This window comes from Camarhynchus parvulus, chromosome 4 (genome assembly GCF_901933205.1).
Source record: "Camarhynchus parvulus chromosome 4, STF_HiC, whole genome shotgun sequence".
NCBI lineage: Eukaryota > Metazoa > Chordata > Aves > Passeriformes > Thraupidae > Camarhynchus > Camarhynchus parvulus.
In genome coordinates this window covers 57,400,314-57,426,838 of record NC_044574.1, presented here as the reverse complement: position 1 = coordinate 57,426,838, position 26,525 = coordinate 57,400,314, and the positions used below count along the sequence as shown (strand labels likewise).

The following is a 26,525-nucleotide window of genomic DNA, read 5'->3' as shown; positions in this document are numbered from 1 at the left end:
AGAGAGAAAGGTTGGTTTGGTTTGGTGTGGGTTTTTACCTTTGCCTTTTTTTTTTTTTTGTAAATTATAAAACCCTGCTGAGGCACGAAGCACGTAAGAAATAGCTAATGGTGCTGAATCAATGAGTTTGTTCAGGTTCAGAGGAGAGCTGGCTGTGCTCTCAAGCTGGCACTGTGCTCTCTCCTCCCTGCACTCAGGAGGAGTATGGGGAGTATGGGATGCTTTCAGATCACTTCCTGCTCCATCCATGCTCCTCCTCACTTGTGCAAAAGCCTGGAGGTGGAACCCTGCTGCAGTGGGGTTCTGCCCTCCCAAAATTAGAGGAGGCTGAGGGGACACTCAGGCACTTGGTCGTGTCTGGTAGCATTTGAGGTGTGCGGTGTACCTGTCAGTGGGGAAAGGGAAGAAGGGCAAGGTGTGGCTCATGTACTCGTGGCAGCTGTCCCTAAAAGCTGGGCTGTGGTCACTGATGCAGTGACTGTGTTGTCCCTGCATTACACAGATCTTGCAGTCAGCTCTTCCTCACAGATTCTGCTGAATGCAAGTGTCAGTTCAGTCCTTGATGCCTCCTCCCTTCCCCAACTTTTGTTTCTTCCTCTCCAGCTGCTGTACTTGAACACCTATATTTCTTCATATCTGTTATCTGCACTTTGGTCTAAACCTCCTGTAAATTGTGAGTGACTCCCTGAAGCAATTCTTCCTGCTTCTACTTCTCTTTCCAGTCTTTTATGATCTATCTCAATTGTGATATTTGCAAAAAGATAAATTATTATGGATATCTGGGCTGTGGGGCAGTGAGATATGGCATATATTATTTATTTTGAAATATGTTTTTAAATTCTGCAGAGGCTTCAAGTTGCACAGCTTAACTGTTGCCTCCTTGATCCTTCCTGTCTGCTATAATTTGTGGCATTTATTTGTTGCATTTTGTTTTAGGAACACAATAGGAACTCTCTGTGGCTGATTGTCTGAATCTGTGATTTTTTGTGGACCCAGAAAGCAAATACAAAACTAGTTGTTTCAGGCTTTTCTTTATATTTTCTTCCAAGAGATTGAAGTGAAGCCATGTTACTCAAGGTTAAGTGAAAAGTAGGTGACAACTAGGTTTTTTTGTTCAGTTGTTTTTCACTTGTAGCTAAATAAAACATAAAATAAGCACCCTTTCAGATAAATGTGAGTGTGTTTTAGACCTTTGTCCAATTTTTTTTTTAATAAAGTCTGTGAATAGCTGGAAAGCTAGCTGTTCTTGTGACCTATCTGGATGAAGAGTAGTCCTGGCCTAGAGAAGTTCTGAGCCAGCTCTATGAATTAGCATGCATTAAATGATGGAATCATTTTATTGAGCAATAATAAAATATTGAAGCCAGATGGAAGGATGATGGGGAATTGCTGTTTGCAGCTATGAAAGTGATGCATGTCATGTTAACTCCCAACCCAAACAACTCATTCTAAGATTTGCTTTCATGAAACTTAAAATCCTCTATTTTGTCCAATCATCAGCTTTAAACCTGTTCCTTGTCAGTGAAGACAACAAATCTTTTTGCTTGCATCTGCCTGGGGGATGTGGAAAGCTGAGGTGGTCCTGTGTGATTAAATTAGATGAAAGACTTGCCTTCTACCAGTGAGACATGAAGTCTAATCAAGTGAAATGAGTTTTGAGATCTCAGCTCATTTCCTTGGGGAATATCTGCTTACATTACACAGTCACGACACCTAATTCATCACAGTTGAGGCAGCTTCTGCTCAGAAGAGGACCTGGGACTGGGTGCCATGGGACTTGATCAAGCCTCTCCCTAAGGAGGAGCTGCTTAGTGAAGTTAAGATACAGCACACTGAGGGAAGAGCTTTAATATGGTTTTTTTAAAATAAATGATCCATATTTCTGTATATCAGAATATATATCTGTACATTTTAGAACAGAGGGACTTAGATGCAAAAAGGTAAAAAAAGGTATTTGGTACTGAGTGTAGTTTATAAAATGATTGCTGCATGAATGTTAAAGTACATGCTCAGTGAAGAGCAAAGTAGAGCTTGTTACTTAATTTCTGTGGTGTTAAATGATGTTTGTGTATTTCCATGTACTAAGCTAAGAAAGTTAAGATTGTTCTGCCTCCCTGACTAACAGACTGTTTTTGTTTGTTTCTTCCAGGGCATTGTTATAACTCCACTTCTGCTTTTGCTTTTTGTAAGTATCGTGATATATTAATATACATTTACTGGGTAATCTTGCACCTATTAGACATTATGTTTAAGATCTAAGTTTGGCTGGTTTTCACAATGTGTAAATAATGAAGAAGATTTTTCTGGTCAATATTTGAAATGAGCTGCCTCCCAGGAAGGCCATCAAAATGTATCATGATGTATTTATCTATACATACACTTCATTCTGAGATGACCAAAAGCTGTTGCTCTTACAAAAGTATAAAATCCTATGCTGTTAGTCAGGCTGGGTAAAATACAAACACTTGCCAGGTAAGGAGATAACTCGGTTAGGAGAGCTCTTGGAGAGCTTTCACTTGCAGGAGCTGGACAGGATTGCACTGATCTGAAGTGGATGAGAAGAACTGGAAAAGCACGACTCAGATAAACAGAGCCTTGCTTTTGGGCAACTAAGCCCATGAGTATCTTTGTGGTAGAGACAAGACAGATTACTGGAGCCCCTGTGCCTCACTAAATGTAGTGCTGCTTCCTTCCTGTTAGATCAATTGTCACCCTTCAGGAGGGCCTTGGGTCCTGGCAGCTCGTGGTAGAGAGAAAGGGAGGAGGCCAAGCTCTATCTTCATGTTTTATAAAGGCAAGGATATTAGCATACAATGGAGAGGCTTTTGCAGGTGGGTGGTGGTGTTTGGTAAATCCCTGGTCAGATAGGAAGTCTTGGTGCTTGAGGATTTGCTGGCACAGCTGGTGTGGTGTGGTGCAAGCTGCTGAGAGCTGGGGCTTTGTGAAGAGTGTGGAATATAAGCTGAAGCACTTCAAGAATTTCAAGGAAGACATACATTTTCTTTTATGTTTGTCTTACTGATGGCTTTGTATGTAAGTCAGCACACTGGAAAGGGGGAAGTGGGAAGTTGGTCTGAAACAATTTGTAAGTGGCATGCAAAGGATGCACTGTTTATAGCAGGGATGCTTAAGCAACATATGGGCTATATACAAATATAGCAGTATAAACTGGGATAAATAGTACGGTGAGAGTGGCTGTAACATCAGCTACTGCCTCACAATAACTGTGTGGGAAGAGTTTTATTTTACCAGAACAAATTGTAATTCACTGATGTAGCTGTGTTTACACACAAACTGCTTTGACCATATTGTACATATTGATACACACCAGCAAAGCTTTCTCGTACACCTGGAACCATAGACTTACTCTAGGTTGAAAAAGATAACTTTCCTTTCAAAAAAGACAGATGGTTTGTTGTTCTTGAACTAAATATGTTGATTCAGGATGGTCTGCCTCACTGTTTTCCAGTCCTCTTCTCTCTTGTATGTAGAAAGTGTTTCTTCCACAGGCATTCATTCAGAGACCTGTGCCCATGTTTCTAAGTGAAACTTCAGCTCTTTTTACTTTTGCTCACTGTCAGCTTTCCCTGTGCTTTACCTCACTAAGTTTGGGGCACTGAATACTCAAAGTGGCTATTTTCTGCAGAAACTGAGATGTTGAGGAAAGATCTCTAAATATTTTCAGTCAAGATAAAGTTCTTTTGTTTGGTGTCTTTATAGGCAGATAACAAGATATTCTGCCCCATAAATTGCAGTTTTCACTATTACTTCTCAGAGGAGGTGGCAAAACTTCATGTGTGCAAGAAAAGGAAGGCAAATCATGTCTCTGTTCTTCCTACCAGCCCTGGAAACATTTGTATGAGAAGTGTGTAAAATTCACATCAATTATTAGGTGGTTTGTGACATGACTCGGACTTGTTATTCTTGAGGAAGATACACACATGAATTGCTTTGTCATCAGAGCAATAAACAAACTAGTCTGGGGATGAGGGGAGTTACAAGAACTGTGGGGTTTTGTCACAGAGCCCAAAACTTGAGGACTTCTGTTGTGCTATGTAAATATTTAAAACTTCTTGAGGTCTCTGTTGAGGGTTTCACAGATGAAGAGCAGGATTCTGGTCAGCCCCGCAGCACACCTTGCTAAGAGGAGGTCTGCCCTCTCTGAAGGTTCAGTTTATCCTGTGGTAGGTATTTGGGACAGCTGAATGTGCACAACCCAAGTTTCCATGTCCTGTGACAGTCTGTGGTTTGGACTGCTGAAACCCTTTTTTCATGTGAACCTCTCTAGTTTTTCTCTGAGTGTCCTTGATACATCTGGCCTGGTGAGCACATAGTGGATTCAAGCACACAGCTCACATGTTTCTGTGTGCTTGCTTACAACCTGCAGCTCCATCATTTCGTGTCAGACTGTGGAGTTACTGTGCAGTGAGAAACACGGACTAGGAAAGTCCTGGTTTCCTTCTCTGAAGCATGCAGCATAGTCATGCAACTTAGCCTTAATGCTTAATTAATACAGGGTGGAATTTTCAACTTTCAAAATAAAACTTCCATTTACCTCTGCAATAACTGAGCTGAGCTGCTGAATGCTATTCATGGGCCTTTCAAGTCAACATAATCAATGAATTTTAGTTCCTGAATCTGCTACTCTTGAGCATTAACTCTTCCACTGAGTTGTGCTATGATAGTCTGAATGTTCATATTTGTTATTCTCCCTGTGTAGAGTGCATAAAATACCTTTAGAGCTGCCAGAAATAAAATACATTGTTGTCTATTAGCTTCTTTTTGTTATATAGCTTAACCTGAGGTAGCAGTTATTGTTTTCATTTTGCCCTGTGTGCACCAGAGAATATAATGTTCTGAGCTGTCTTTTTGTTCATAATTGCCCAGTAATGTAAATATAAATTGTCTAAACAACATTGATAAAGGCATGTTGAAGCTGTAATAAATAATGCATTTAATGCAAATAATTTATCATCTTAAGTGAATGGTGTTGAAGAGGAAGTCAGTTACATTTCTGAAAAATATATTTCTGCTATGAAACTTCTGGTGTAAATCTTAATCAAAATTAACGTTCTAAGAGGTTCAGATTATTTTAATGAAGGCTTAAATGCCGTGCCTGTAATTACTGGACTGTATGAAGATGCTTAGCTAAACTTTATAAAATTTATAAAGAATATCTGACTTTGTCACAGATACCTCTAATTAACATTTTGCCTGATAAGAAGCTATTGAATCTTTCTTCCCAGTTATGTTAATCAGCATTATCATCATCTTCATGTTAACCCTTGTTATTAACAGTTAATATGCCATATTCCCAGCAAAGATGTTACAAATGGCCAATATCCCATAAACTGTATATAACTGGAGCTCATATATGGGGTGAGCAGAAACAAAGCAAGTTAAATCAGTTTCAAGTTAGCATGAGGTGATGCTGTTTGATATTTCTTTGCAGCATTCTGCAATGCTTCATTAGCAATGATTAGGAGGCTGTGTACCAAAGCATTCAGAGAATGAGGCTGTCCATGCCCCTCTTGTCACTTTGTACACTTGGAGAGTAACAGATCCATCATGAACATTTTTAAAGCAGAAAAAGAAATTTTGTTTTCTCTAAGGTTAGTTATCAAAGTAGCAGAAATCTTAAGTGTGTGAATCTATGTACTTCTATTGAAAGCCATCAAAAATGTTAGAGATAAGTCAGTATTTTACATTTTTATATACTTCACTATCTTCAGAAGCATGCCTGCAGAGCAGTTAAAGACCCGATACAAAATTCATGTGTATTTTTAAAGATACACTTGGCAAACCCTCTGTGGGACTGTCAGACATTACTCCCCCTTTAGCTCCTTTGCCAATAAAACTACCAGGACATTTGTGTCAAAACAGGATCTTTCCAAGGCTTTATGAGCTTGGTCCTGTTCTTGATTCCTGAATTTTTGTTTTTATGTTGGCAATAGTGGTGATGTCATAAGTACTAGAAAGTAGCACTGCTGAAATAATTCAGGAGTGGATAAGTGAAGGAAATTTGGTGCAAGTAGCACAGAGAAAAGTGAAATAAATAAAGTGAAATTAGAGGCTGATTTAAATGCTGAGGAGCTTTCACTTGTATTCACAATCTTTAAATTAAACTATGGGTCCAAAAGTTGTTGATACTTCTCAGATTTTTTTACCGAGTCTACTCCCATCCCATTAATCCAGATAAATCTGTTTGTTGAAAAGAGCTGTCAGTACTTTTTTGTTTTTAAAGAGAACTTCTACACACTATGCCTTGTTTTTCTTCTCAAGCACTTGGTAAATGAGAGTTGATACCAGTCAAATGAATCATTAAATATGCAAATATCTTAGTAGCTGGAAAGCCTTGGAAGTTGATAAGGAAGTTGCAGCTAATGGATTTCACTGGTATGTGACAAAAGGCTGATTATGGTGGGGGGGGAAGGGAGGGGGAGCAGCACAGTGCATTAGCTATTAACAGATCAACTCATTCATGTGGAAGATTTAAAGTGCATCGTTATTTCTACCTGGTTATTTACCTCACTGTTTCCTTTCTTCTTTAATCATTGGGAAAACAAAATTCTCTGATCTGATCCAGACTCCTTACAATTAACTAGAACTTTTCAATGACTGCTGTGAAATATTTACTTAATCATTTTATTGCTTTTTTCACATACATCTTTTATGGGTTTGCTATTTAAATTGGAACAAGTAGCAGAGAATAATAGGGACCCTCCTTGTTCTTGACTCACACACAAGATACTGTAGGTTTTTCTAGGTGCTTTTCTAGGTGTTATTGCTCTTGAGATTTTCGTCTATGTAAAAGTAGGGGAGCCTTTCTAGTGCACAACCTGCTCCAACATGGGCAGAAGTTAACCACACATCTTTAATAGGATCATAGAACTAGACTACCAGGAGATTCCCAGCCTGACTCATCCAATCCTCCTCTTTTCCTGCAATTCACCTCAGAACTGAACATGATCCAACCTAAACATAAGGATTTTTGCTCTCCCTCCACCCTTGCAGTACTAGAAACTTGTGTCTCTGATGAACAGAAAACTAATTTCCAGTAAGTACTGGTTAAAGATGTGTAATCCATTTGTCTTTGTTGCCAGTGTTATACATCTGGATAGCACTTCTCTGAAATTTATCACCCTGGCTCGGACTTTCTCTTTGCCAGCCTTCAGTCAGCTAGGCTAAACAAGACATGCATTTCTAATCTTTGAATTCATAAAACAAATCCCTTAATCTGAGGTGTTTTGTGCACCTGCTCCAGGTTTAATTCCATCTTCAGCCCAGGTAATACAAATCCTGCACAGTTGTGCAATTTGCTTCACAAGGGCTTATGCAGGCCTTGTGCAATGTCTCCAGTATCCCCTATCTCCACTGATTTATTTCTTCTGGTACATCACAGTTTTCTTTTTCGTGGATAAATAATATTCATGGTTCTTAATTACCCTGTATTGATTAATCTGTGTCTTTCCAGCCTTTTCAGGCCCTTGTTAGCAGCAGAATTTTTGGATGCAAGTCCTTAAGTCCCTGATCTCCAAGGGTATTAATCTAATTCCCATTTAGGTGTTTCTGGGTTGTAAACTTGATCTTGTTTCTATACATTAACCCTCCAGATCATTGCACCACAGTTAAGTGGAAGAGTAGCTCTGGTGTATTTCAGATGAAGAATACCTATGGTTATTTTTATAGCTCTATAAATGGTGTTAAAATCCACAGGTGTGTTTGGATTGGCTTGGTATTTAATGTGTCATAGGGGAACCCAAGGGGGATTAGGCATCTGTGATCACTTTAACAAGGGAAACCTGAAATATCATTGCCCAACCTAGGAAATAAAAAGAAGGCCAGATTGTCAGCTTTTGTTTTTCCATACTTCTGAATGTGAAACTTTGATTTTTTTTTTTTTAATTTGGCAACAGAACTGGAGGGTATATGTAGACAAATAGATACTTTTTCATTTGTGCCAAATCAACTCCCACAGCCATACAAGCATATAGAATATGCAAGAATTTGTAAAATATATCAAGCTATTTAACAGAACTGGAGGATTTAAGTTTAGTTTTTAAGAATAATAGTGAAATATCTCCTTGTTAAAATACATGACTGCCAAAGCATTGGATACCACCTCTGTTCGAGATGGTATTGGATACCATACCCCTTTCTGAGGCAAGAGACAATTTGCAGTTTTTGACAGGTGTAATTAAAACCTTTATTTTTAAATTTAAACATGTCCTATAGAAATCCTATTCTCAGTGATATGCCTCCCCTTCCCTTCCACCCATTCCAGCTGGATTATTTCAGTACCAGTCAATGCCTGGGGGTCAGTGGCTGGGAGCTGGCATGTCTTGCCTGGCTTCTGTGCCTTTCCAAGATGTCCAAATGCTGTGGGTGTGACTGCCTGTAAGGAGGGGGGTGGGAAGGGCACCCCAGTGACCTGTCAGCTCTGCTTAGGTGTTGTGTAGGAATGACCTCTTTCCACCTCCTGCCTGAAATCTGGAGCTGGGCACTGTGGGCACAGGAGGACATCAGTGCTCTTCCAAGTGCTCCCTGCTTCCCAGAGCCTCAGCACCATTGCTGCCATGGCATTTCCCATCACAGCAGTTCCATTTCTGGGTTTCTGAGGGACCCCTGGTTATTTTTCTGCTTGCTGTAACATGCTGCCACAACTGGGTCAGGGTAAGGGCTCTGGAGGGAGTCCAGGGCAAGGGAGGGCTTTGTTCAGCTGCTAACTCTTGTTCATTGCCCTTCATCACCAAACTGGATGCCATCCACCTCTTTTCCAAAAGTGCATTGCATTCCATGGCCTTTCTGTAATGGACCTGCCATCCCCAGCAGGATGTAAAGGGATCGGGGCATAGGGTGTTCCAGACAGGCCTCTGAGGCAACTGCATCTGGGCTGGATGAGGGGAACCAGAAGCAGTGACAATACAGCATTGAATGCAAAATTTAAAGGGGGTGTCAGAGTAGCCAGACCCTTCCACCAGAATGTAGAAAAGAAAAGCTTAAAGTTGAATATCTTGAGTAAAAGAGCAGCGAGTAGTGCCCCTCCCCACCAGTTCTGCCCTCTTTTCACCCCTGCCTCACTTCCTCCTCTGTGCTCAGCAACTGGTGAGGCTGAAGCTGGTTGATGGTGTGTGAAGAGCACAAAGACACAAGCTGAGGAAGCATTAATTGCAGGAGAGCACTGGGAGGGTAAAAACTGCCCCCAAAGGACAGCCTGCTCCAAAGAGGGCACAGTGTGTGCAGCACAGGTATCACTGGGCTGTCATTTGGTGGGACTCGGATGATGTGTTTCTTCTGAGCCCATGGCAGTGAAGATCTGGGAACACCCCCTGTGATACCTGCCTGGTCAGCCAGAAAGATGAGAATGGAGTGTCTGGCTTTGCAGACAGTCTAGGATGGGAGATGCAATTGTCTTGTTTTTTATGCAAGGAAGTTTGGGTTTTACTCTTTGGTTTTTTTACCATATCCAGTTAAATATAGCCTTTTAATTAAGGATAAGCCAGTGTTTCTACCACAAACTCATAAAGAAACCCACTAAATTATTTGTTGGGTTTTTATAAAATAGGCAGTCTCTTGAGAAGAAAGGTCTAGGACTAAATTAGCAAGAATGCTGCAGGTCAGGTTTGAAGTACTGCATGGTGACAGAATTGTGTGGGAAGATTTGCCTGGAATTATCTTTCTGCTTATCTGAGTTACCCTGCTGAAATCACTCAGATTATTTAAGTAAAAAGTATCTTTCACTAATCAAGAATTTTCAGGGTCTTTTCTTGCATAGTGAGTACATTAAAGCAGGGCTGGCTTATGACTAAACCTTTAACTGAAATGCTGCTCTCCAGAATGGTGTGTAACAATCTCATCACAATATCAAACTTTAAAAAATGTTCCTAAACAAGCATGGACAATATGGTGGTATGAAGTCTGTGATTCCTTTTTCATTAAGTGGTGCATTTTTTCTTCCATACATCATTCCAATCAGGTAGGGGTGGGGCTTTTTCAGCTATAAATCAGCAGTTTGATTTTATGTTTTTATGCCAGTTCTTACAGTACATCTGTTTGCCATTGAAGAAAGGTTCATTTTTAGGTATAGAGATCATTATAACAAGGAGGGCAGCCAAAGATAATCATCCTACTAATAATTTCAACCTAATAAAATCAGCCTAATAGTAATTTCTGTGCAATGCACATCATCTAGATAGTTCTCAAAAAAAACCTGTCATGACAGCTAATGGAGCACAGAACTTAGCTTGATCCAACTAAAACCTGAGCGAAATCCTATTCATTTATTCAGACAGAATATTTGCATTTTGTAAGTGTGTAGGAAGGTTTGATTAACATTATATCCAGGTTTTTGTTTCCTCAATTCTCACTTCTCTTTCTCAAAACAAGTGTGGCAAACATATCCAAAAGATATGTTCAAGGGAACTCTGGAGCCCAGGTAATGTCTGAGGGTCCATGAGACAGAGTTGTGAGCCTGATGAGTTTTCATGCTACAAATGAGAAGGCCCTGGTCAAAATATGCCTCCATTAGCTTTGGGTTCCTTAGTAGTTTTGATTCTTTGTGGTTAGCCACCATATGTCCAGAGTCTGGGTTAAAATGTCTTTATTTTCTGTGTGATTGAGAAGTTCATGCCTTCTCTTCAGCCTATAGCTTATCTTCTGCTTCTTTCTCAGGAAACAGATTTAAGGGTAAGGTAATACAAGAGTTGAGACACATAATCTAACAGATAGATTTTGATAAATAACAGCCCACTGAAATTATTGTCAAAATATACAGAAGGGAAACGAAGTTTAGAAGTCTGTTTGAAGATGTAGTATCAGTACCTTTAATTCAGTTTGTAATTATCTAAAACACACAGCAAAACAAATACCAGAAACCCCACATCCAAAGCAGAACATATCCTTATAGATACACAAAGTGCTTAAAAATTCCCAGCAGTTTGAAGACACTATGTTTGAAGTAACATTTTAAAAAGCTGGCAAGACTATGCCTTTTTCAGCAGAATTCTGTTGAATTCTGTTGAATAGTTTTTCATTCTTAACTTAGAAACTGATTATGCATCCACTGAGCATAAAGCTTAAAATAGTGAGCAAAGTCCAATCAACATTTTTATAGAAAAGCACAGGAGTCAGTGCCAAACTGTTGTAGTTCTGTGAAGCTGTTCAAGTGTCCTGGCTTGCTTAGACTGACTCCTCTGTGGCCCAGGCAGATTTTAAAGTTTAAAAATCTTCACTTTCACTTAAAAAGGCTTCCTGGAATACAGAGTAAGTAATGCTTTTAGCTCCTCAGCACATAAGTCAAACTACAATTTGAAAAACTAAGAACCTTTTAAAATTTCAGAAGCTTCTTACAAGAATTAAAACAACTAGGAGATGATGAGTGGGATGCTGCAGGTCTGTGCTCTCTGTACGGAAACATCAGAGTGCCCTGTGTCCCTTGGAAATTTGGCTGCCCTGCCAGACTTTGGGTACTCTGTGGGTGATCTGACTCTTCCTATGCAAGCTTTCACTTCTCCCTCTTGACTCTGTGAGAAATTTAGGCTACTGAGTCCCCACCTGCAGACCAAAATTCTCAGCTGTGGCATCATTCTCGGGTCCCCTCCCATGTGCCCACATCATTACAGCTGGAGGTGATGGTGACGAGATGTTGTGATTTGTTAAGCGGTCACACTGAGTCTTAGCTGATGTTGCCAGTTCAGGTAGCACATAGGAAACAGCCAGATCCTGTGTGCTCCTCCTGAGACTCTCCACCCAGAGTCTATTCAGCAAAGGACATGAAATCTGAGGCCATTTGCCTGCAGAAGCTCAGTTTGCCCAGAGACATGCCCCACAGGTGTATTTGCCCATTTCCCGAGCGGTGCATGTACAAATGTACAGGTACAAAAAAGCAGTGCAGATGTACATTTGTACATTTCCATAAATTAAAATACTTCACTATATGAAATTTCTGATTTTTCTGTTCTTCAAATTTATGAAGAATCTTGTTTTATGCCAAACCCATTTGTTTGGCCATATGTTGATTTTTCAAGGCAGGCTTATAGCAAGTTACTAGATTGCATGATCACCTTGTCTGTCACAAAGGTAGCTTGGAAAGAAAGGTAAGTGTGAAAAGTATAATTTATGAGAATGATGTATGTAAGAATGCTTTAGGAAATCAGCATTATTTAGATGGTGCTGAAAAGATTCTTGTATTCTGTTGTCGTTTTGAGAATCTTTAAAGTGAAGTGTAAAATATAAAATAGAGTGGATCTTTGAAAACCTTAGTGTTGTGTCCTTTGCCTCATTGAGAAGCAAGTGGTTGTCTATGGGAGCTCTGACAATGCTATTCAGTCTCCTTAGTGTATGTTTCTTAACGTGTGTTCCATTGCTGTTAAAGAGGTGTTAAATTGCATTAAAGGAAACTTTCTAATTACCTAGCCTAAAACAAGTCGAGTCAGAACGTAAAAAATACTGTATATTTTCCTAAACATTCTGAAGCAGGTTCCAAAAATCCTGCTGACTGTGTGTGTTCCTGTTTTCTACCAGCATCTTAAAAAAATACTTCTAGCATTTACAATTATTGTTAGAGAGATCAACTATTTGAAGACTAAGACTGTCAGTTCAGTTGTCTTAATGAAAGAGTAGTTCCATACTTCCAGTATATCTCTTTTTAGACAGTGCTGAAATAAAACATGTGAATGTTTTCTTCACTATTTCATTATTTTCATTTATTTATTGAAATAACTACACTGACTTCTGTTGTTTGATGTTTGTATAAATGGTAAAGTAAGTCAAGCTAACTGTTTAGTTAGGAGGATTCACTCACTGTCTCTTTAGACTATCATCCTACAAATGCTTATATAATTTACTTGGCATCTATGTGCAGCAGGTTTTCAATTAAATGAATATTGATGGAAATATTACCCTAAGTTATAAAATAATCAGAGATTGGTTTAGCTCTGTTTTGTGGAACACCAAATGCTTTATTGTGACTTAACTATTAAACATGGGTGGCTACTTCTAGTGCACATAGTTCCCAGTTTATATGTGTAAAATAAAATGCATATAAATGTGTGATATCTGTGTATGAAATTTGCAGATACTAAGGAAAAGTGCAATGTTAATGGTATATCTTTATTTTGTAGCTTGGATCATCCTCCTCTGTGCCTTTTACATCCATATTCTCGCAGCTGTTTATGACTGTTGTAGTCCCTCTTATTATTGGACAGGTATGTCTTTTAAATATACATTCTTATTTAAAAAAACAAGATAAAGAGAGCTATCTTAAAGACAGACTGACAACCTGATAAGCTGCCACATAGGAACAGCCTCAGGATAGTGAAGTCTAATATCAGGGAAAAGATGCTCCAGTGCTCCCTGGAGCCACATTGATCTTTGTTGAGATTGAGCATCTGTCCCTCAGTTCCACAAACACCCGCTGCTGCAGAGAGAGGAGGGAGCTTGTGAACATAAAGTGGGAAAAATGGCAGCCCAGGCTGTGAGGAATTCCAGCCCCATACAAATGAGCTTTGAGAATACTACACAGTCCTTTTGTCACATGCCCTTTGCCTGGGGCTGAAGGAAGTCCTTCCTCCCTGTGTAATATCTACTAATAATTACAGGAATAAAAAAAATCTCAACATTAATAAACATATAAAGGCTAAGTAGTCACAAGTTAAGAAATCATCAAATTAAGGCTGCTCGAGCCATTTTGCTTATGTTTGCAGTAAGGGGTTTAGTTGCACAACTGCAAAGTATTTTTACATTACTTCTCTATCATGTTAGTCTGGGTGGAAGGTATTTGTGAAATGAACAGTTATTCAACATTTAATTTTATACTCATTGTTCATATGTTCACACAAAGCCTTATTTTCCATGGCTTATGATAGAAAACTTCCACTGAATGTAAAAAATGCTAATTGCATGTATAAGGCTTTCTGTGATCCTTGTCTCTGTAGTGTCTGTTTGTTCACAAATCTTGATATTAGTTATTTTTTCTCCCATGTCATGGTGGGGAGTCACAATAGTAAGACCAAAAGTTGTCATAACTGTTGTCGCTGCTCTTGGACACTAAAACACCTTTAAGCCTAATTTTTACTTACTTGTAAGTATTTGCTGTTCTCAGGCTCTCAGAATGCACAGAGGGCACATGAGTGGGATTTGCAGCTCATTCTAGCATCCAGCTGAACTCTGGGTTCAGCTGGAACCTTCTGAAATTTTGTCAGCCTAAAGCAGACTTTGAAATGGAAGGCATGGTTAAAACACAGGCAAATGAGAGCAGAGGCTGTAAAGGAGCACCCTGCACAAGGTTAAGAGTATCTGTCATTGCCTGTGATACATAGGACAGTCAATCAGACTTGTATCAAACTATAGTTGCACTATAATTTCAAAATCTGCATGTACTGAAACTTAACAAATTCCTGGTGAAGTTTCTTTTGATTAAAGACACACTTTGAAGTCTAGTAAAGGGACGAGCATGATAAGCATGACAGTAGTTATCAATATCAGCACCTGTATAACCTCTCTGCAGCCATGTCATCTGGAAAATGGACATTAGCCCTGTGTCCCTGAAAGCTGTGGAACTGCTCTCATGCTTTGAATTAAATGCCCAAGAGTTTCCTTATTAATTAGGACAAAGGATTGCTGATTAACCTACCTCTGTATTGTGTTCTTACCTCATCAAAATTAAGTATCCACCAAAAGCAGACAAGCAAAAGTACTTGAATCCTCTTCTGAAAGGTCCAAACACTGGAAGCTGTTAGTTTGAAGCCTTAGCTGGAAATTTCTAGGAAACAAATGCATGACAGAAAATTTAGCAATAAAGTGTCCTATAGCCGTGGAGTATCAGCATCTGTGCTGCAATGTAATAAGCCCAAAGATGATGGTAGATTGCTGGACAAAGTGATGGCAAAATTTCAAGAGTACTTTCTTCTGTATATATAATGGAATGTTACTTTGGAAAGATGTTACAGGAAATTGATATGTCAGCTAATTGGTGGAGTTGGGTGTTCTTTTAGCTGTTAGAAGTAATAAGGCTGACTATCATGAATGGAGCAGTAGGCATATGAATTAAGTGCTCTGTGTGATCACAAGATTGAAATCAGAATTGTGATTCTGACTGAGATGGAATTTAAGAGTTCTGATAAAGACTGAAAGAAAAAATAGAGAATCTTAAAGGTTGTGTAACCCAATGACAAATGAAGAGTTTGGGTTTTTACAAATACACTTCAACAAGAAATAGGATGATTCTTCTTTAAAAGTCTTTGAAGCAGTTTCTGGAAGTGAAAGATCAACAAAAGTAGCTCACATTCCTCTAAGTAAAAAGACTGTTTCTGAAGTTACTGCACTTGACTATATCTGTTTAGAGGATGTGGAAGAGAAGAAATGCTAATGAAAGCTACAGATCAGAAATGTCAGTAGTTTACAGTGATTGTCTTGGTTAGGTTGAGCTGTACAAAGGTAACCCAACCTGCCCAGAGAGGAATGAATAGAAGCCATTTCTGAAGGTGGATACTCAAAAGTAATGGGCAGGAGTCGGGGAAGACAGCAAGCAAGAAAAGGACCAATGCCAAGAGATCCAGTGATAGGTCTGCTTGCCCTTCATCTGCTCCAATTCAATGGGAAGTTTTGCCCTTTGTTCGTAGAGCACCACTGACTCATCACTGAAGTGTTGCCTGGCTGGTGGCACAGGGACCTGTTTGTGAACCACAGGTCACTCACTGTGGGGTTCCAGATGTGATAGGGGATAATGGCCCACAATTCCTGAATGATGCCTTCAGCAATTAATTCGAATTTATCATTTCATGCCCACAACATCAATTCCTTACCACATTCAGCCATACTGTTCAGCAGAAAACCAATGGAAGAGTGCCTGGTAAGGTGATCTGGTAACAAAGAGCTTGACTGGGGGGGAAAAAACCCTCAAGCTTGAAACCTGCCTGCTTGGAGGATTGCCCCTGCTCAGCCTTCGTAGCTCATCTGTGATCAAGGGGGCTTTATGCTCCAGACACATCAGTATAAAACAGAAGAGGCTGCTTAAAGGAAGCATTCTCCAAGGGCTTTCTTTTCCTTTAAAAAAAATCTTGCCTCTGGGAAAACCTGTGTTGCCTAAATGCTCATTTCCTGAACAGGCTGCAGAGCTGGCTGTTCGAGCAGCCTCTGGGATATAAGCAAAGTACATAAAAAGGTGCTTTTAGATTTGTTTTGTTTGGCGTTTTGTTTGGCATTTTGTTTGCTTTCTGGCAAACAAAAGAGTTTTGGTTGCTTGGCTGGCTTGTCAGAATTTTTGATGATGGCTGGGAGAAAGAAGTCACAATAGTGTAATTGATGTGCTTTTTTTCTGGTTTTTCAACACTTTTTTTAGCTTTTTAGGACTACTATTGACAGGAGTCAAACATGCTCTTCCAGCCTAGCTGCTTACATTGAAATGTATAAAGGGCTCCAGGTACAGGCTCTGCTCAGGTGGTGGACCATTCTTTAGAGAAAGAAAGAGTTGTTAAAGGAGGAAGATACTATGTTATCAGAAAGGCACTGAGTCTCACAGATGGCAGTGATTGATAGATGGTCCCCAATAAGAATAGCTCTTTTCTTTGTCAGTCATGCAGGTTGTCTGAACCTAAAAAATGTTGCAGCCTGTGTCCTCAGTGTCTACAGATGTGTTCTGCTAATTGACAGGCTGGTGTTGCTCAAATCAGTATTGATAGTATAATATTGCATTTGTATTTGTAGAGTAACGAATAAGACCCCTCTGACAAGAGGTCTCAAAAAGGGACATAATCTATAGTATTTTATAAAGATCTAATCTCCTATAAGCCTTGAAGATCTGTAGTGGGTAAGAGCTTGTTATTTGTGCATCACTCTTGTATACCTCTAAGGGGAATTTGAGAATACTTGTTATACAATAAACATGGTAATAGATATTTCATGGAAAAGATTTTTGAATCTGCTCTGGCAGCTTGAAATTCTGATTATTTTTTATCTGGCTGAGTCCTGGGCCAGATTGCTGCTCTTGAGCTGTTGTGATTTTGCTACAATCATTGTTTCCCTGCCCATAGATATTGGTAATACTTTTAGCCATCAAAATGTAAGGTTTTGAGAAATATCCAAGCAGTTTCTTCATGACCAGTTGTGAGATTTAGCTGGAGACTGTTGTTTCTTTGCTTATATTTTTCTTCTGAAGTGACAGATAACAGGAACAGTGAAGCCCACCACAATGTTTCCTTTCCCCTTTTTGCAGACTTTCTCCGTTCCCTACACCTAAGTGCTTATGACAGACTTTTATTTTATGTTTTATATTAAAGAGCGATTTATGATTAAATGTTAATGAAATAGAATTTTCACTGTGCTTTCATTATATTCTACTAGTTTGAACATTTTTCAAAGCAGCACACCAAAACCCACTGTTTTCTATGAATAAATAATAAAAAGCTTGTCTGTACATTATCATTCATGTATTCTCTAGTTGCCCCATTGGTAATTTGTCTGCCAGCGTAAAGTGGGCACTTCACATTAAACAGACCTTAACTAAAGCTAAAATTAATGTTATGACTCTGTGTAGTTCTTCTTCCCAAATCTATAAAATGAAACCAGTTGTACAGAAATCCTCACTGAATCTAGTCACACACAAAAACAATCTAGATGTCCTACAAGTAAAGGATCTTAAGTGCCTTCTGCATCATTGCCCAAAATGTTCCAGAGGAGCCCTACCAGCATTTGGGAGCTGTGCTTATCAGCACAAGTCTAAAAGGGTGCTATGTTGCAATACAAGTTGTAAGTGAAATTGAAACTAAGAAGCTTAGCAAGGTATTTATTTTTAAAGAATGAGAAATGGAAAGGGGAAGGTAGGTGGAAGTTGATAGGAAGTAGAAGGAATTATTTAACTAAGGTGGGGGAAATAAAAATTAACAGAACTGTTATCAAAAAAAAAGGGGTGGGGGGGAACAGTGTCAAATCTGTCTCTTCTTGCAAATGAAATCCAAATAGAAGGAAACCTTATTCTCTTCAAAGTCCAGGAGAGCTGCAGGGAGGAGAGGTACCCTGGGAGATGAGCTCTCCAGGAGCTTTTTGGAGAGGACCAGAGAAGTGGATAAACAGCCTTCAGAACACACTTCACTCCCCACTAAGACCTGACTCAGCAGGGAACAGAGCCTCCTTCCCACAGAATGCAAAATATGAAGGAAAGGTACTGATGCTGCAGACGCCCTTCACATTTTTGCCATGTTGCACCTGTTTATAAGGTTTTAAAACTACAGTTGCAAATTATCTCAAACTGTGAAACTTAATTTTGAAAATGGCTTCATGTGGTTTTTATACCTTGCTTTAAAGGTGTATATGTGACAGGAGCTACCTCTTGGGAGTAAGCTGACATAATGGAGTAAGATAGCTTTTAGGGGAGTTTGGCAAGCTGAGGGGAAAAAAGCAAGATGCTTATAGAAAAAGATTTTTTTTTCCTCAGATTGTAAATTTTTTTTTGCACCCTGTCTTCAGAAAACAAACATTAGATTGTACACTCGGTAGCATAAGGATAGATTTGATATTTGATGATGTCCTAGGAAAGCAGGTGAATCATCACAAAATCTGAAACTTTACAGCAGTATTCAGGAAAAGGTGGGAATTTATGCCTCCACAGAGGTAAAGCCCCTCTAAATATATCAGGACAGGGTCTGGCTGAGGTAGTGCAAGTTTTGCTTTATGAAAGGGTCTGTGCATTTGAACTGGCATGCAGACCTTGTATATTTGGAGACTGGTTTTTCTGTAGAAATCTGAATGATGTCCATCTTAGCATCTTATTTCATTTATATTTTTATACAACCAAATTAATCTCTCTTCCATTCTAGGATTTCATTCTTTATACTGGTTTCTACAGTTGCTGTCATCTTAGTTGATTTTCTTTCCTTTTTTTTCTCCAATTTTCTCACCTTTCATGTCTTCCAGACTTCACTGACCTAGTTCCCAATATTCCCTGCAATTGTCTTTCTTGGTTTACCATCACTATATAAGAAAAGATATGGAAAAATTACAGGACTGTTGAAAATATCTACCCTGACTCAAAGGTTTTCAATGGGAAATTTTGTATTTTAGACTTCATTGCATAAGTCTGTTGCTATAAGTAGTATTAATATTAATTAAGAATGAGTTAGGAAACTTACCGTAGAAGACAAATTAAGTAAGGTAACTGCTGCATTTAGGAGTGGTGATAATCCAACTGTTGCAGCTTGTTGATATACTTGTTACTATGTGTTTGAACACAAGGAAAAGGTGACTTGTGTTTCTTTGTTGAGATGGTAAAGCCCCAGATGTTTTTTCCCAGCTACTTAGAAGAATATACCAATACAAAATAAAAAGGAGCAGAAGTGCAGTAAAACCACTGTAAATTCTGTTAAAGAGGAGGTCAGTCCAAAATAATTGGTAGAATTAGGAAAAATCTATTTTACATAATGATGTAAATACCAAGAGAGACTTTTGTATATAATGGAAACAGAAAAGGTGACTTCCTATCCATTTCCTTGGGTTTTTTTTTTGGGTTTGGGTTGTTTGAGGTTTGTTGGTTTTTTGTTTTGTTTTGTTTTGTTTTTTTTTCCAATTCTTGGGTTTAAAAAATAAGTTACAGATCTAGATAATTTTTAGGAGAGGTACTGCATGACTGATGTCAGAAATTATTCCACTCCACATAAGGTGGGTGGGGAGGGAGCTCCTTGCCCTATTTAGCTCAATTAATAATGAACATTAATGTATTACATTGTTTATTGCATTTTTTACCTTGTGTGCCCAGCACTTGGGCAGACAGGTAGAAAAAGTCTTGCTGTATTTTACTGACAGATTTCTCTGGGCATACTCTGTGACTCTTTTGAAGGTGCAATTAGAGAAGTGAACTGTTTTTCTGTAACACACCTTCTGCTATTTTCATGTGTGATCTAATAACAGATGAGCACTGTTTACCTGCTTTCCTGGAACAGCAGATCATGTTTCTTTGCCCAAGGATGTTAAATGAAATAAGCATTAGAGCAGTGAGCCCGTTTGCTTAGTAAGGTTGGTGTTTAGACAAGAAGGTTAAGGCAGGATACAGAGCAGTCTGTAGGAAAAATACTGTGGATAGAACTATTCTGCTAGGAGAACTAAATTGAAATGGGGACACTACTGTTAACTCAAGTGTAATTACATTTCTTTGTTGTTAAAAATTAAATCCTGGGCAAGAGGAAAGTTTGAGCCTGAAACTGTGTTTTGAAGCAAATTTGAGCTGATGCCTTTCCAAAACCTTTGGAGGTTGCCAGAATGCAGTCTTCAGGAGGTGGTTGCCTACTGGACACATTTATGTTCTTTTATTTTCTAACTTTTCTGTGAGTTTATCAGGCAGATTATTTATAAAATATCACCTACTCCAAAGTTGTGCTTCTCTCCTGCTGTTTTCTCCACTAAACTGCAGTTTGAGGGAAGGATTCACCTTCATGTTCTTTCATGTGCAACCTCTGGGTCAGCCTTTCCCTGCTCTTTGGGGCTGGCATTTGAATCTGCATGCAAATCTTACAAAGCATCACTACCAGCATCACTGCTGAGCTCAGCCTTGGCCAGGGCTGGATCCATCTGGGAGCTGGCTGGCACTGCCTCCATCAGCCATAAGGGAAGCTTCCGCCAGCTTCTCCCAGAAGCCATCCCCACTACCAAACCTTGCCACAAAACCCAATACATCCCCCTTTTGCTCTTTTCCATCAGTGGGATGCATCTATTTTGGATACCAGTGGTTTATATTAACATTCAAAAATGACTCTGTTAGCTTTCACTGCAATTCAGACAAATGAAGCTTTAGTATCTCAGCCCAGGCTCTGAATGTGTGTTTTCTTTCTTGTGTTTGTGGCACTTACCGTTACTTCACTACAAATATTCACAATTTTGGTCTTTTGTAGTTCCCTGTTTACCCTGAAAAGTTATAGAATTGGCTTAAGAACGAAAAGGCTTTCAAAGCATCCTTGTCCTGAAGCAACTCTGCCAGGCATGAATAACAAATGGATTGTTTTTCAGTCAAAGTGAATCAGCTGACATGAGCTTCTGTAGGGTTATATTTCTCCCATCAAGTTATACAAGAATTTAAGTTACCTTGAATCAGTGATTATGGGCTGAATTGACCTCTGAAATTACAGATCATGTTGAACCTTGTGAGATCAGAATGTATGGGATTCTGTGTTAAAGAAGATGTATTTTGTATGTGGTTTGTGCACATTTTGCATGACACTGGGTTGATTAGATGATTTCCTGAAGCCACAATTTAGTTCTTCAGGGTCTGACTATGTAATTTTTTTTAAAAAATATAATGTGCAGTAAGGAACTGTACTGGTATTTATGGTTATTGATTCACAAAAATTCCAGGCTAGATAGAGATGGATATTTAAAGAAAGTATCACTCAATTAAGTTTCTGAGGAAATACTTGCAGTTTCATTTTTAAATGTTTTTTATTTCTCTTCTATGTCAGTCAAGGATAAATATGTGTATAAAATTATTGTTGTAATGTCTGTTAAAATCAGACCCTGAACAGGCACAGGGTTGTAATTTTTGGATTCAATACTTCTACTAGAAATTGTACCATGGTATAATGAGCCATCACTTTTCTTTTTCAACATCTCGTTACTTTCTGTATAAATCTTCTGGAAGGACCATAAATTAATAGGTGGCCTTAAGTAGTTTTTCTTTTTCCCCAGTGTGGCAATTTAAGGGATAATAGGATTTTTTTTAACTTTGTTAAAAAGCTTGCTCACTTTAGAAGTGAAAGTCTTTACTTTTTGCTTCTGATAATTACAGTCCCAAATTTGCTCAGAATTAGACTCATCTAAACTTCCCATTATATATCTTTCACATTGCTCTCTGCATGGCTTCACTTTCTTGTGTCTCTCTCATCAATGCAGTGTCTTATTCCTACCTAGTGGCTGATGGAGCTCCAGTGGAGGCTCTTTCAGAAGTCTGACCTTGTATTTTTTTGTTATTTTCTCTCTTTAACATCTGGCAAGTGTGACATTTTAAAGTTCACTGTTTTCACCAGGGCGTTGAGCATTCCCTTAGATATTTTCCTGCAAATTTGTTATTTTTCAGCGGCAGGAAGCCCACAAGTTCTGGGAGCTGAGTGCTGATCTTCAACCTGCTTAGCTTGGCATGAAGCCCATGTGCCAAAGTTCTAGTGTGTGCCCTGGTGGAGTCTCATTGCTGTGGTGACTGGGATAGCTGCTCCAGGACTTCCCTGCTGAGAGGCTTGCAGACATGCCAGGAAAGCAATGAGGAAAACTGAGAGCAGCTTGATTCCATGGCTTTGGCGTTTGTTGTGTAAAAGGGTCCTATGGTAGCATTGGTGATGATGGCCTGATATTAATCTTGAATTCCTCTAAGATTTTCTGTGTCATTAAACCAATGGTGGTGATGTTTGCACCACTAAGCGAAGATCACGAGACACCTTTGGAGCCCTCTGGCTGAAGCGCTTCAGGATCCTGGGCTGTGATTTCCAAAAGACTGTGGTAACAGAGAACATCAGGAGGCCTCAGGAGAAATTAGGCAGGATAATGTGATTGCTGAAAAATTAACACAAGTCGCAGCTGTACGATAAAAGCTTTAAAAAGTTTTTTCAAACCATATAAAGTAAACAGAAAAACTAAAAGCGACTCCCCAGGCAGGACTAAAATAGATGCATTGTATCTGGTGAGGCTTAGTGCTATGGTATTCAGCATAATTTGATCGTTGGGGTTGCTTTAAAATTTATAGTTGTTTCTAAAAAATTCTTGAAAAACTGCTTCATATTCTGTTTCCTGAAAGTGCAAAAGTTCCGCTAAGTACAGTAAGTCTCCTTGTTTTCATGTGTTAATTCTGGTATTCTAAAAGCGTGCAAATGGCATTTGTCTTTGGATTTACAAAAACTCCAGATATTCAGAGTTTGAATTATTTAAACTCCCACAACACATGCACTTTTGCTTTTCAAGCTTGAGTTATAATTTAATTAAAAACTTCTGGTGCATCGCTAGCTATTTAAATATTAAAATGTTCCATGGATCACTTTCGATTATCTACCATCATGAAATTCCTGAAGATGTCAGATTTTTAAGATTCCCAAAGTTGCACTTGGAATTGTCTGTTGATGCAAAGGGGACTGTGATAATTACATACATCCATTAGTATCAGCAGAGGAGATAAACTTTGGGGAGGCTTAATGGGCATGTCTCAGTGACAGCTAGCAAAGAACATTTGGCATGATTAAGGATGGATTTGAATGCACTTGAAAATATACTCTCATTATGGACGCCCAGTGGAAGTTGCACTACAAATGTTAAATTCCCCAGAAGAAGAGTTGTGTGGCAGGGAAGCTTTGAAATCCACTGTGGCCGTCATCCAAATTACTCTCTTCTCTTTGTGTCTTTCCGCTGTCAGATTCACTTTGTGATGCCCAACTTGGCTCCCTGCATCTCTGAAAAGAGACAACCTGTTGGTTCTGTGTTTCAGATTGTCCGAAGGTACATCAAGGACTGGCTTGAAAGGAAGAAGCCTCCATTTGGTGCTATCAGCAGCTGTGTGCTCCTGATGATCATCTACACAACATTCTGCGATACTTTTGCCAATCCAAATATTGACCTGGATAAATTTAGTTTGATTATAATCGTGTTCATAAGTAAGTTCAGCCCTAAAGTGGCTCTTTTTTCATGTGTGTTTCAGGTCTGTAATGAGCTATATGTAGTGGCGGAGCTGTGGGGATACTGGCATGGTCTTGGAGCTTCTAAAGCATCTAGGAAACCAGATTGCCAAACTTCTTAGAAACTGGATGCATTTAGGGGGCCAAGTAAGCATTTAGAGAGGGATGAACCCTGCTATTTAGGTGGGCCTGAGGTTGCTCTGTGGCATTTCCTTTCCTTTACAAGCATTTTTTGGCATTCTGGTTTTCCTTCTTTGCTATTGAACAGCCATAAAATACACAGATGTCACATTCCAAACAGCATCAAAAGATTTGGGGTTGAGCTGTTACTCAGAAGCAATGTTATAATTTTTAAACTGCTCTTCCTTAGCATATTATAAACCTAGAAACTAGTTGGGAGTTAGAATGTGTTGATCTGTTTCTGTGGATGAGCACATTTCTTTGAGTTTCTTTTAGAAGCACTTAAGTCATTCAGCCTTAAGTAACATCCACGTGAGAATAGGCTGCTGGTATCCTTGCCATGAGCTGGAAACACACTTGCAGATCCCTCTCTCCCAGGGAAAGGCAGTGCTGTACAGGCACTGTCTCCTCTCCCAGCAGGGAATTCCCATCTTGCCTCAGACTGTCCACAGACAGGAGTTTCAATTTGCATGGAGGAGAGGTAACTACAGTATGCTTCAGTATAAATCACATCTCATACTCTAAAACTGTGAGATTTCAAGAGATCAGACCATCACCTACTTTGAGTTGTGTGTCTGCATATACTTCTGTCTAATAAAAATAATGTATCTTCTGCAAATCTGACCTCTACTAAAACCAGTAGGAAATCTGTCCCTGCCCTTTGTGCATCAAACCTTAATTCTGTCCTAATTGTGGCTTTTTTGGGGATTATGAAACTATACATATGGATTATGAAACTATACTAAACTCTATACCTGTGTAAAATAATACATGGTATTATAAATGGTACAATATAAATGTTTTATTCTGAAAGCAAAGGAGTAGGAAGCAGTGCTGTGGAGCTTTTTTCAAAATGGAATAAATAATTCTTTGCAGTGGCACCCAAGAAGGATCCTGCACTTAAATCAGTACAAAATTGTCAGCAAAAAAGAATGTATAGAGATTTTCAACTCAAACTTAATGTGCAGAGAAACTCAGAATGAAGTAATGTTATGGTACTCTGCTGACCACTACGTTGAAAAAAAAAGTTTTTCTTTTATTTCAAGAAGGCATTTCTTCCTAGAACAGTTGATGTATAGTGTTTGCTTCTGCTACCTTGCTTGGCCTTTATTTCCCTTCAAGACAACCCTGTACTTGTTCCATGTGGAATGAAATGTACCATTTGCTGTGGAATACACTGAAAGTCATATCTACGTGTTCATTGCCACTGTGCAAACTGGAATTTTTTAGTAAGAACATTAACATAAGCATTGGAACTACTTGGAACATATTAGACAATTGGTTGGGGGTTTTTCTGGAATATTTACAAAACCAAGACCCAAGGAAGTTTTGGGGATAGGTATGCACATTGTATTCTAGAAGAAGTTTCTGTATCACCAGTGGATGTGTCAGCGAGATGTGTGTATTGTGTTACACCAGGAAGTGAAATTAGCACAAGGAGTTTGAGGTGAAACTGAGTTTGTTATTCTGCTGATTAATGTTTTTATGTAATTTTTATGCTAATATTCTAGCCACAGCAAAATATTCACGAGGAATAATTGGTAGCAACACATGCTTATTGCTTTACAGAATTATGTGTAATAAGTGATTGGTTTTTTCTGTGCATATTAAATTAATGTACTTCATTGTAGAAAAATTATAATTCAGGAACAATGGATTGCTCCCTTAGTTCATGAAGGAGGAATTAAGTGCATGCTGAGGTGACATTTATACATTCCAGGAAATGTATGTAGGAGAATAGAAAATGTCACTGGTGATAGCTAATACCACTGCCATGTTTCCCAGTTGTAAACTGGGGTGAAAATCAAATGCATTGTCTTGACTTGCACTGCCCTATGGGGCATGTCAGCCTTACTGCATTCACAAATTCTGCAAGGAGTAGGGAGAGGACCCACCCCAGATTCTGCTGCAAGTAAAAGCCTTTCCCCCAAAATCCACAAACTCAGAAAAGGCCTGTGCAGGTCACGGGGTCTCTCCTTCAGCCTCGTGGGGATTCCCCATGCTCTGGGCTGATGCTCGGTCTCTGCAGCTACTCGTGGAATCCACCAGCTCCTCCTTGTATCTCTGCAGTCCCAGGGTGGGCTCTGTGCCCCCCAGAGCCCCTGAGAGTGTCAGCAGAACTGGCAGAGAGAAGAGTGGGATGCTCACAACTACCTGCACTTACAGGACTGACTGAGCTTGAAGGAAATGTCTGACACACACTGCTCACCACAGGCATCAGCCTTTGTCTCAGAGAGAATTCAAACATCTACGATGATCTTCTCTTCCTCTCCCCATGAATGATCATGATTAATATATCCAGGGCTGGGAGTATTTATTTGGATCATCCTTACACACTTTCTCCTGTAAAATAGCAAGTCTAAATGCCCAGCAACCAGAGCATGTCTGACAGATATTATGTTGTCAACCCAATGAGCAAAACTGGTGCAAAGAGATGTGCAGCATATGCACTATTTCCTGCCACTCATCGTGTCAAGAAATTCTTGATTCAGAGGATCTACCCCAGGAAGAACTTGTGCAGCCATAATATTAATTCTGGCTTGCCAGGATGTAATGATCTGTATTGTTCTTCCAGGCAGTCTTTAAGGTTATCTGGCAGTGGGTTTCTCTGGATAGACTTGGGCCAGCCTCATTCCTGCCCTGCAGTATGGGAACAAAAGGCATGGACACAGTATTTATCATTGTGGTCTAATTTTAGCTTGTTTCTCTTTC

At 39.2% G+C, this 26,525-nt stretch overlaps 1 protein-coding gene across 2 annotated transcripts in view; it reads left to right on the top strand.

Annotated features, from left to right (window-relative positions):
* SLC10A7 (solute carrier family 10 member 7) overlaps positions 1-26,525 on the top strand; it is a 139,564-nt gene that overhangs the window by 89,078 nt on the left and 23,961 nt on the right. For both annotated transcript variants that reach the window (XM_030946911.1, XM_030946910.1), the window contains 3 exons: positions 2,150-2,185; positions 13,122-13,205; positions 23,447-23,612. In XM_030946911.1, coding sequence (XP_030802771.1) covers positions 2,150-2,185; positions 13,122-13,205; positions 23,447-23,612 — 286 coding nt within the window. The remainder of the gene's footprint in view (positions 1-2,149; positions 2,186-13,121; positions 13,206-23,446; positions 23,613-26,525) is intronic.